Source organism: Panthera pardus, unplaced genomic scaffold (genome assembly GCF_024362965.1).
Source record: "Panthera pardus isolate Hobbes unplaced genomic scaffold, ASM2436296v1 HiC_scaffold_16, whole genome shotgun sequence".
Lineage (NCBI taxonomy): Eukaryota > Metazoa > Chordata > Mammalia > Carnivora > Felidae > Panthera > Panthera pardus.
In genome coordinates this window covers 126,543,169-126,554,388 of record NW_026526721.1, presented here as the reverse complement: position 1 = coordinate 126,554,388, position 11,220 = coordinate 126,543,169, and the positions used below count along the sequence as shown (strand labels likewise).

At 40.2% G+C, this 11,220-nt stretch overlaps 1 protein-coding gene across 1 annotated transcript; it reads left to right on the top strand.

Annotated features, from left to right (window-relative positions):
• The first annotated feature begins 5,554 nt into the window (after window positions 1-5,554).
• LOC109259557 (ras-related protein Rap-1b) lies at window positions 5,555-7,467 on the top strand. The gene has a single exon (XM_019437170.2). It carries the CDS (start codon window positions 5,687-5,689, stop codon window positions 6,239-6,241), a length of 555 nt encoding a protein of 184 aa, XP_019292715.1. The 5' UTR covers window positions 5,555-5,686; the 3' UTR covers window positions 6,242-7,467.
• Window positions 7,468-11,220: the final 3,753 nt, after the last annotated feature.

The window sequence follows — 11,220 nt, the reverse complement described above, 5'->3', positions numbered from 1 at the left end:
AAATAGACAATTCAATAATAGTAGTGGGAGACTTCAATGCCACACTTTTAATAACGGATAGAGTAAGTAGGCAGAAGAGCAACAAGGAAATAGACCTAAGTGACATTTACAGAATCTTCTACCCACTAACAGGATAGACATTCTTCTCAAGTGCACATGGAACATTCTCCAGATTCGACCATATGATGCCATAAAACAAGCCTCAATGAATTTGAAAGGATTGGAATAATACAAAGTCTGCTTGCCAACCATAACTGAATGTAATTAGAAAATAAGTACAGAAAGAAATTTGTGAAGTTCACAAATACGTGGATATTAAACAACACACTTCTAAATAACCAATGGGTCAAAGAAGAAATTGAAAGAGAAATTGGAAAATACCTTGATGTAAGTGAAAACAAAAACACAACATACCAAAACTCAGGATATGCAGCTAAAGCAGTGCACAGAAGGAAATTTGTAGCTGCAAATTCCCATATTAAAAAGGAAAAGAGGGGCACCTGGGTGACTCAGTCAGTTAAGTGTCCGACTTCATCTCAGGTCATGATCTTGCAGTTTGTGGCTCCAAGCCCCGCACTGGGCTCTGCATTGCTCTGCTTGGGATTCTCTCTCTCCCCCACTCTCTCTCTCTGCCCCTCCCCCTCTTGTGTGCATGTTCTCTCTTGCACTCTCTCCTCTCTCTCTCTCTCTCTCTCTCTCTCTCTCTCTCTCTCTCTCTCTGTCTCTCTCAAAATAAATGAATAAAGTTAGGGGGAAAAAGGAAAAAAAGATATAATATCAATAACCCAGCTTTCCACCTTAAGAAACCAGAAAAAGAGGAGTCCGTTAAAACCAAAGCAGACAGAAGAAATAATTAAGATTAAAGCAAAAATTAAACAGAAAATAGAAAACAGAGAAAAACAGTGAAACCAAAAGCTGATTCTTTGAAACAATCAACAGTATCAACAAGCATTAATCGTCCTCATTTGCCCTGAAATTTCATTATTCTACAGGTCTACATCCACCTGGGAATTAACTTCTCTGAGATGTAGCTCACCCCACTCTCCCTACACCTCCTAGCTCACTTCTCCCATTTTTCTCCCCTATATAACAGCATTAAAATCATAAACATTTACAAAGCACACGTTTTCTTTCTTTCTCTATAACTTGACTAACCCAAAGTATTTTTGAGAATATTTACATACACACACATATACACACACATATACACAAGGAAAAAAGTAAATGATGAAATCAGAGCAAAGGAAAATTTCAGATACAGAATACTTTATTTATTTATCTTAAATTTATTTATTTAAATTTAAGTTAGTTACCATACTAACTTGTATATATTGTGTAGTATTAGGAGTAGAACCCAGTGATTCATCACTTACATCTAACACCCAGTGCTCATCCCACCAATTGCCCTCTTTAATGCCCATCACCCATTTAGCCCATCTGCCCACCTCCCTCCATCTTCCCTCAGTTTGTTCTCTGTATTTAAGAGTCTTTTATGGTTTGCCTCCCTCTCTTTTTTTATCTTATTTTTTCTTCCCTTCCTCTATGGCCATCTGTTTTGTTTCTTAAATCCCACATATTAGTGAAATCATGTGTGTGTCTTTTTCTGACTGACTTCTGTCTTTTTCTGTCTATTTCACTTAGCAAAATACACCCTAGTTCCAACCATGTTGTTGCAAATGGCAAGATTTCATTCTTTTTGATTTCAGAGTAATATTCCATTGTATATATATGCACTTCATCTTCTAGATAAAGGGTATTTTATACATAAAATCCAACACATGCAACAAGCCCTACACACTGTACTGAGATGAGCCAAAAATTATGAAACTGAGCTTTCCAACTCTCCCCCGCAACCCCTTTCATACTTCACCAAGAAAAGGGAGAACATCCTCTCTAAAGATTCACAGGATCTGTGAGTTAGGAAACAAACAAACAAACCTCACAGCAGTACATTGTGTTTCTGTTTAAGAGAACCTCAGTTTCATTTGACAGAGCAAACTGAAATGTTTTTCCCTTGGATGCAGGGTTCAGGGCCATTTAAGAAGCATTACATGACCTTGAGCATAAGCACCCTCTGCCCCTTCCCATTTGACCTGAATTTCTCATTCCCTGTATACTCTCTGTTCACCATGTTCTCTTGGTGGAAAAATGCTAATTAAAGTTTCATAATTGTATGGGCCTGCAGAATATTCCACTAGCCCATCTTCCCAAACTGACAGAACGAATGAGGAAATTGACATGGAAGTAGCATCCTGAGGATGGTTCCTATGAACACCCACCCAGGCTCTGAACAAGTGGCATTTTTAAAAGGTGGGTAGACATAAGGGAAGTTAACAAAGATACGTCATAATACTACCAAATTTATACTCTAGGCCACAAAGAGTCATTTAATTACAAAACTCTGCAAGTATTTTTAGAGAAGTACTACATTCGGCAGACTTTAGAAAGAAATTTGTAAATGATTTATATTTACAAAAAAAAAAAAAAAGACATACAATCATCTAAATGCACCAGATATTTAAATGTTCAATCTATTCTTTAAGCTATCAAACACCTTTCTGTCAATTTTGGAAGAGAGAAAGCTTAGTCAAGACAACAGGAACAATTCAATTGATTCCTGAAACATTTGCTCAAGGAATTATTTAAATACATCAGAAAGACTTCAAAAACCAAAGAGCAATATATGTTTTCTGAAAAAATCCAGGCAACATATGACAAAAAGAGCTTTTCCTGACAATCCAGTACCACTGCAATCTCAGATCTAAAGGTTATGTCATCAAATCATCAGAGACGATTTATTAACCACCCCCAGGAGTAGGGCACACAGGAGCATGGTGTCCACCAGTGACAGTGGTGTTCACGCTCATCAACACACATGTGAACAGCCTAAGCTCTGCTTGTGGGAAAAAATAGATGGCAACAGCCTGCACAGAAATCATTTAGCAAAAAAGAAAAAAAAATCAATTGAAGAAATATAACTAGTTACATTCAGAGAAATTTACCCACGTGCTCACCTCAACCCTTGAAAAATTTATTCCTCTGAATTCTATCCATTCATGGCATTTAGGGTACACATCTGTGATTCTCAGATTTCTTTTTTTAAGAGTTGAGACTGATACCCTGTCATAGCTTGTCTGATTACAGCTGTAACAATGTTGAAATCCTCAAAGGCATAAATGGAAAATATTTATCACTTAATTAATGTTAATATTTTGGGATGTTTACGACAACTCTCAAGATGATTGACAATATGCTAGGGGTACAGCAAAGCCAGGATTTGGATTTCCTGATGCAGAGTACTGGGGGATGAAGATCAGGTTGAAATTAATCCAGACCCTGAACAAAGCTCACTATCATTTAATTAATTTAACAGAAAGTGCTGTCAGTCAAGACTTTGGGCTACTTATGGATGGGGTAAAATGGGAGCCAACAGGCAAAGTTGCCCAGTTTTAGGATATGCAGTGTAGCAGATTGTTTTTTCCATGGATGGCCACAACAGTATCTCCTGTGCCATGTGCTCTTCCCACAGTAGTGGGAGCTCTTCCATTAAGAAGTAGAATCTAATTGTCCTCCCCTGAATCTGTCCCATCCTGATGACCCACTTGTTACCCATTGAATGAATTGAATAATATTGCTGAGTTCCGTGACAAAGTCAGAAAAGGCTCTGAAGCTTCTACCTGGTTGTCATGTGACATGTACTCTGGGAGAAGCCATCTGCCATATAAGGAGCCCAATTATTCTGAAATTGCCATGTGGAAAAGGCCACAGAGAGGTAGGTGCTCCTTTAGATAGTCCCACCTGAGCCCAGCTTTTCATCCATTCTTTTTTTTTTTTTTTTAATGTTTATTCATTTTTGAGAGAGAGAGAGAGAGAGAGACAGAGCATGAGTGGGGGAGAGGCAGAGGGAGAGGGAGACACAGAATCTGAAACAGGCTCCAGGCTCCAAGCTGTCATCACAGAGCCTGACATGGGGCTGGAACCCACAAACCATAAGATCATGACCTGAGACGAAGTCACATGCTTAATCGCTTAACTGAGCCACCCAGGAGTCCCTCATCCATTCTGATTCTGTGCCCAATTCCAACATGTGGGATTTTTTCCACACTACTAAGTAATTCTCCAACACCAACTAGACGTTATATAATTTAACTCAATCCTGACACTATCTGCCTGTATATAACATCAGATCCCACAGGTTAAGGGCTCAGTCCTACAAGACTGCAACCCCCTTCAGATGCCCATCACAAATCCAGATTGTTACGTGGACTTCTAACCAACAGGTCATAGATGAGAAATCCCAATAATCCCCACGGTGGGTTCAATTAATTTGCTAGAGCGGCTCACAAAACTTAGAGAAACATTTTACTTACTAGATGACTGGTTTATTATAAAAGGATGTAACTCAAGAATAGTTACACTGTCACATCCTGCGCAATGCTTCCATGATCTCTAAGTTTGCCACTTTGTATGTGTTCACCAACCTAAAAGATCTCTGAACCCCACCCTTTTGGATTTTTACTGAGATTTTATTACCTAGCCATGATTGATTGCATCATTGGCCATTGGTGATTGGTTTACCCTCCAGTCCCACCCCACCCCCTGCCCCTGGGTTGGGGTGGGACTGAAAGTGCCAACCTTCTAATAACTTAATTGGATCCCCTGGCAACCAGCCCCTAGCCTTAGGTTACCTAGAAGTTTTCTAAAAGTCACCTTATTAACATTAAAAAGGTTTATTGGTCTTATCACTTAGGAAATTCCAACCGCTTGAGGAGCTCTGTGCCAGCAACACAAAGACCAAACATACATCTTATTATAAATTACAATTCCACATCCACCCCACCAAAATATCAGAAGTTTAAGCTGTCTTACACTTTCCAGAGTAACAATACACAGGCTGAGAAGCACTGAGTGACCTGAATCCATGCCTCAGGGAGCAAAAGAATAACTCAGCCAAACCCTGCCTGAATGTCAGACTTTTCAAATGAGATATAATAAAAATGGTTATAGTTTTAAGCCACTAATTTTACAGTAGTTTTTTCATGCAGCAGTAGATAACCTGAACATGCAGATAAAAGTTACCTTATAACATCAGGAAAACCTCTGTGGACCCATCTACAAACAATGGTTATATGTTCTTTTCCACAAAATCTCTGTAGGACTTCACATGGTTTGGGCCCCAGCCATGCAGGGATGATTTGCTCTCTCTAAAAGTGTTTATTAAATGCCAAGTGACCCTAGTACATTTAGGCACTTGTTTTCACATCATTAACCATTTGACAGGGACACTTAGCATACAGAGGATACTAACAGATTAAAAGATTCAACCCACAGAGTGTTAGAGTAGGGAGTTAGTCAGGTTCTAACAGGATACCTGGAGGTCAGCAAGAGGAAGTCATGGCCAGCCTTCAGGAAAGTCAGAGGCCTGTCCTGAAAGCACAAGAAGCCGGATCAAATCAGACAGGCCAAGATGGCAGATGCCTTGACAGGAAACCTCTGACCAAATTAGGAAGAAAAAGCAGGAGAAAAACCAGCCCGAGCGGCGGCGGCGGCGGCGGCGGCGGCGGCAGCGGCAGGACCGCCGTGGCGCCGGAGCAGCGACCCGGAGGGAGCGCAAGGCACGGGGCGACGCGGGCTGCGGGGACCCGGTGACAGCGTGAGAGGTACTAGCTTTTGACAAGCGTGCACCATGCGTGAGTATAAGCTAGTTGTTCTTGGCTCAGGAGGCGTTGGAAAATCTGCTCTGACTGTACAGTTTGTTCAAGGAATTTTTGTTGAAAAATATGATCCTACGATAGAAGATTCTTATAGAAAGCAAGTTGAAGTAGATGCACAACAGTGTATGCTTGAAATCTTGGATACTGCAGGAACGGAACAATTTACCGCAATGAGGGATTTATACATGAAAAACGGACAAGGCTTTGCATTAGTTTATTCCATCACAGCACAGTCCACATTTAATGATTTACAAGATCTGAGAGAGCAAATTCTTCGAGTTAAAGACACTGATGATGTTCCAATGATTCTGGTTGGTAATAAGTGTGACTTGGAAGATGAAAGAGTTGTAGGAAAGGAACAAGGTCAAAATCTAGCAAGACAATGGAACAATTGTGCATTCTTAGAATCCTCCGCAAAATCAAAAATAAATGTTAATGAGATCTTTTATGACCTAGTGCGGCAAATTAACAGAAAAACTCCAGTGCCTGGGAAGACCCGCAAAAAGTCAACATGTCAGCTGCTTTAATATATTAAATGCATTGTAGCTCTGAGCCAGGTCTGAAGAACTGTTGCCCAATTCAACAGTGCCAGCATTCCAACTTTGTTAAACCTACCAACATCTTAAATGGACTTTCTGTGGTGGTACCCTTTAAGAGGCGGATGAAAGCTACTACATCAGTTTGCACATTCTAATCACTTTCCAGTATCACAAGAGAGATTTTTACTTATATAATAGTCCTAGAGTATGCAGCTGGTAAAACCAGAGGCTACAATCCAGTATTACTGCTAAGAGACATTTTTCATCCACCAATGTTGTACATGTATGAAAATGGTGTACTGTATACTTTAACATGCCCCATACTTTGTATTGGAGAGTACAATAATGTAAATCCTAAAAGCACCACTATTTTAGCATAATAAAAGAAAGTCCAAAGAGCTCCTATATAGACTACTCCAGATAACTTCGCTTCTTTGATACTTGTAGCTTATTGTAATTTTTTTTAAGAAATTCAAGGTCATTATCATTGTATTGTACAAATAAGTGCTTTGATTAACACAGCTATATAGTTTTTTTAATTTTTAAAAAAACCTGTGGAGACAGTGATCTTGTCTTTAAAATATGATAGTCCTTTCAGTATAATGTCTTAGATTAAAGATGTTGCCTTTAATATCTGTTGGGAAGGAAATGTCCAGACTTTTCAAATCTTTTATTATATGTTTCCTTTTTTGTTTACATAGGGAACAATGTTTATAGTTGTGTGTACAGTGGGGGTCTACAACAAGAAGTGTATATTTTCAAACAATTTTTTAATGATTTAACAATTTTTGTAAATCATTTTCAGGCTTCTGCAGCTGTAGATTCTCACTGTGAATCCCTTGCTTGCTCATGCATAAGTGTATTTGCAATACCAAATATACAGGTTTAGTATTTTTGCCTGTTAGTGATTGTTTCACATGTGTAACGTTTTGGTTGAGATGTTAAATGGTGGACGAGTACTGTGGATGTGAATGTGGGAAGTAATTTTAATCATGTGTAATTGGTCACAAGGCCTAAGTTGCAGTAACTATTGCTGTTTTATTTAACAATGCCTTGTTGCTTTGTATGCATTAACGTTTGGGTGTAAAGATTGTGTGTCTATCCAACAGGGAGCCACAGTATTTAAATTGACCAACCTAATGTTACAACGACTTTGAGGTGGCCAAATGTAAACTAAAAGCCTTAATTAAAGTGGTGCAATTTTGTATAACTTAGCATCAGTAGTTCAATAAATTTGGATTGCCATGAAAAAAAAAAAAAAAAAAAGAAAAAGCAGGAAACCTGCTTTCCACCCCAAGTAATAAATATTCCGCCCCCTAGTTAACAACTGTCAATAAAAGATAGAAACCCAACTCCCAGGACCCTCTGGCTTATGCTGTTGTGCATGTGGGCTTGCGCGTGCTCTCTCTCTCTCTCTCTCTCTCTCTCTCTCTTTCTCTCTCTCTCAGTCTCCTATCTCAAGAGTGTACTTCTCACTTCAGTAAACTTTCCCTCTTGTGTCACTCATCTGCTATGCTTCATTCTAGTGATAAGACCAAGAACCTTTGGCCACTCCTTCCAGTCTGGCTGGGTCGAGGCCCCAGGGCCAGAGGACTCCCCAGTTCACCTGGCAACAAGAGGAGGAGGCAGAAATTAAAATAAGACATTTCTGAAATTCTCATATGAGTTGGTGAGTAAATCTATCTTGTTCTATATGAAACTTCAAAAATATCTTCACTGATGGGTCCCCCTGTGTGACTCAGTTGGTGAAGCATCTGACTTCGGCTCAGGTCATGATCTCACAGTTTGTGAGTTTGAGCTTCATGTCAGGCTCTGTGCTGAAAGCTGAGCCTGGACCCTGCTTAGGATTCTGTGTCTCCCTCTCTCTCTCCCTCTCTCAAAAGTAAAAACATTAAAATTTTTTTTAAATATCTTCACTGATTAAATACAGAAAGCTAAAGACAGTTGTCAACTCTGTATTCTCTGAATGCTGATTTGTAACTTAGAATACATTTCTCCAAACATTTCTAGCCATGAGTCCTAATAATACTAATCTTAAACTGTGGGCCAGAGTCAGGAGCTAAAGAGAAAGAAAGATGAATATAGTATTCTCTCTCTTCTCTAAGAGCAGGGCCAGCCCTAGAAAAACTTTAAGAAGACGTAGTTTGTCTTCAGCCCTCTGGTACCTAGAATTCCTTCTCTCAGGTTCCTGGGACCCTAAGGTCACCCCCTGATGGTGGAATCACATCCAGGCCCACCCTCCACTCCAGCACTTTCTGGCCCCATGCTAGTGACTTTAAAATTACTTATCTAATTTCTCCTCCCAGCCTCCCGGGGAGCAAATTCTCACTGATACATAAGTGGTTGATTTCCCTTTCTGCCTGGATTTACATTACTGGGATTTCCAGCTGCTTAGCTAAGTGAAGCTGGAGGTCCAGCCAGCAGGCAGAACCATTCTGCTTCAAGTGTCTTCTGGCTTTTCATAGTGACTTTTCCTCTTCTGAACTTGTGAACTATCTCCAGCTCCTAGAGGCGGCAGTAACAAGACAACTGTAATGAGGTTAGAGCAAAGTCTGGAGATAAACTCATCTGTGTTGGGTAGTTTGTAAATTGAAAACGTCACAGGTAATGTTAATCCCAAGGGGTTAACAGAGGCTAGTTCTAAGACCAGCAACCCGTGCTTAACAACCTGTTCTCCAGAGGGGAAAAAAACAAACAAACCCTGATTGGCCTTTGCCAACCTTCCTGGTGTAAATGTTCCCACACACGATATTCGATTTTAAGGTACTCCTGTGCCATCACTGAATGTGGAACTGGGAGGTGAGGTACAATGTCTACCCTCTTAACCCAGCAGAAGCCTGCTCTAGCCCCCCTGCCAGCATCTGCAGCAGCCATGACCTACTTCCAAGCCCAAGCAACCAAGATAATCTGGATGTGGGGTTCCATGTGGAGACCACTTTTTAGAGGAAACTGGTCACTGAAGTCCAAAAGATACCCTTCTACTTTGCCCATGCAGCCCTGTCCAATTTCTTATCTCCAAAAAACTTTTTTTCTCACCCCTAGAACCTCTTGGCTTCTAACTCATGTTTAGCATGCCCCCGGTTTGCTGTGTGTACCCAAGTGTCTGTCCCCACCCCTTGCCCATCCTCCAAGGGACTCTTGGCCCCTGACCTCTGTCCTGAGACACTAGAGTGGAGCCCCAACACAGATTCCTATGGCCAGAGCCCTGCTCCTTGCTGACTGGTATCCACAGAGCTGATTCAGCCTGGTATGTCTGGGGAAGGAAAAGGACTCTAACATGTCTTGAGTATCCTTGATGTTTCAGACATCCGGCCAATGTAGGAAGTGGAGTCTTTCTGCCTTATAGATAAAGATGATGGGGCCTAGACACAACCCTAAGGCCACACAACTGATTAGGGCAGAGCCAAATTTTGAGCCAGATTTGGTGAGGCCAAAGATGGGTGTCTCTAACTATATTGCCCACTCAATCCCCAGCATACTTGTGGTTTTCAAACTATTTCCCCAGGAAGTTAGAGTCCCAAGCAGGTGACTTAAAGACACTACAAATATTTTATGCACATTTTGTGTTTTAAAGTATTTAACCATAGTTCTAAAACCACACAAATTAAAGCAACATGCAAAGCCAGTGTGTTTTATACCAAATACAGGTAACTTGCTCTGCCAGGTTAGTGCATCTAGACCACAAAATAAAGTGTCCTTATTATCTTATGAATATGTATTTATCTAAATAAAGTTTCCTCATTATCTCATTAATGTATTTATGCTTTTTATTTAGAAAATTGTGTACATGAACAGAAGTAAAGCCAAGTCATTACATCATGGCAAGCATGAAGTTTTGGTGTTTTTTACCAGTAAGGTAAGTTGAGGGAGACATCAACTCCATTGGTTGGGGGAAACTGCACATAAAATGAGGAACCTCTCCTTATATGCTCTGCATTTCATGTTCTCATCTCTTATGTTTCAGTTGCACATGTATTCTGCTCCCTCCAACATCTTTTCTTCATAGCCTAAACATTACCGCCCTTTTATTTAAATCATAGATCACCCCTGACAAATGTACTGATTTGTGTGTGGACTTACTGGCTATTTCCACAACTCTGCTCTCCCACCCACCCTCCAAATGTCAGCTCCAGGAAGGAAAGGACTGTATTCTGTGTATCACTACATCCAGAGCACTTAGACCGCTGCCTGGAGTATTATAGGTGCTCAACAAAAAGTGTTTGAATGTGTGGATAGATGAACAAATGCATGAATGAATAAATAAAAGTTAATCTGACTGCTTCGAAATTTTGAGTGACTCTATGGCAGAGACAGGTACTAAGATATATGAGAGTTTTTTAATGATATTGCTGAACATCCCATAACGTTGCAATATAAATTTGAAAAGTGTTTTCTACCATAGCGTTTGATTTTAAACTAGCTAAAGAATCCATTCATCAGCTCCCTTCAGCTTGTACATTTACTAATTAAGGAACGCAGGCAGTTCTTAGTCACGGAGAATAATTCAACTTTGGAACACAAATATCTTGCCACTTCTCTTTCAAACCTCTGGACCAGCGGCATTTAAGAGTATACTGAGACAATATGAGGCGCCTTGGTGGCACAGTCAGTTAAGCCTCTGACTTCAGCTGAGGTCATGATCTCACAGTTTGTGAGTTTGAGCCCCTCATCAGGCTCTGTGCTGACAGCTCAGAGCCTGGATCCTGCTTTAGGTGCTGTGTCTCCCTCTCTCTCTCTCTGCCCCTCCCCTGCTCACTCCCTGTCTCTCTCTCTCAAAAATAAAATAAACACTTTAAAAAAAAATTTAAAAAGAGTATACTGAGATCATAAGACAAACATTCAGAAATTAATATGTACAACTAATACCTGTGTGAATCAGGGTTTGTTTGTTTTTTTTCAATATAATGCGACCTAATAAAATGCAGACATACATGAAACACTGCAACTGATCTAAGACTGCAAATATT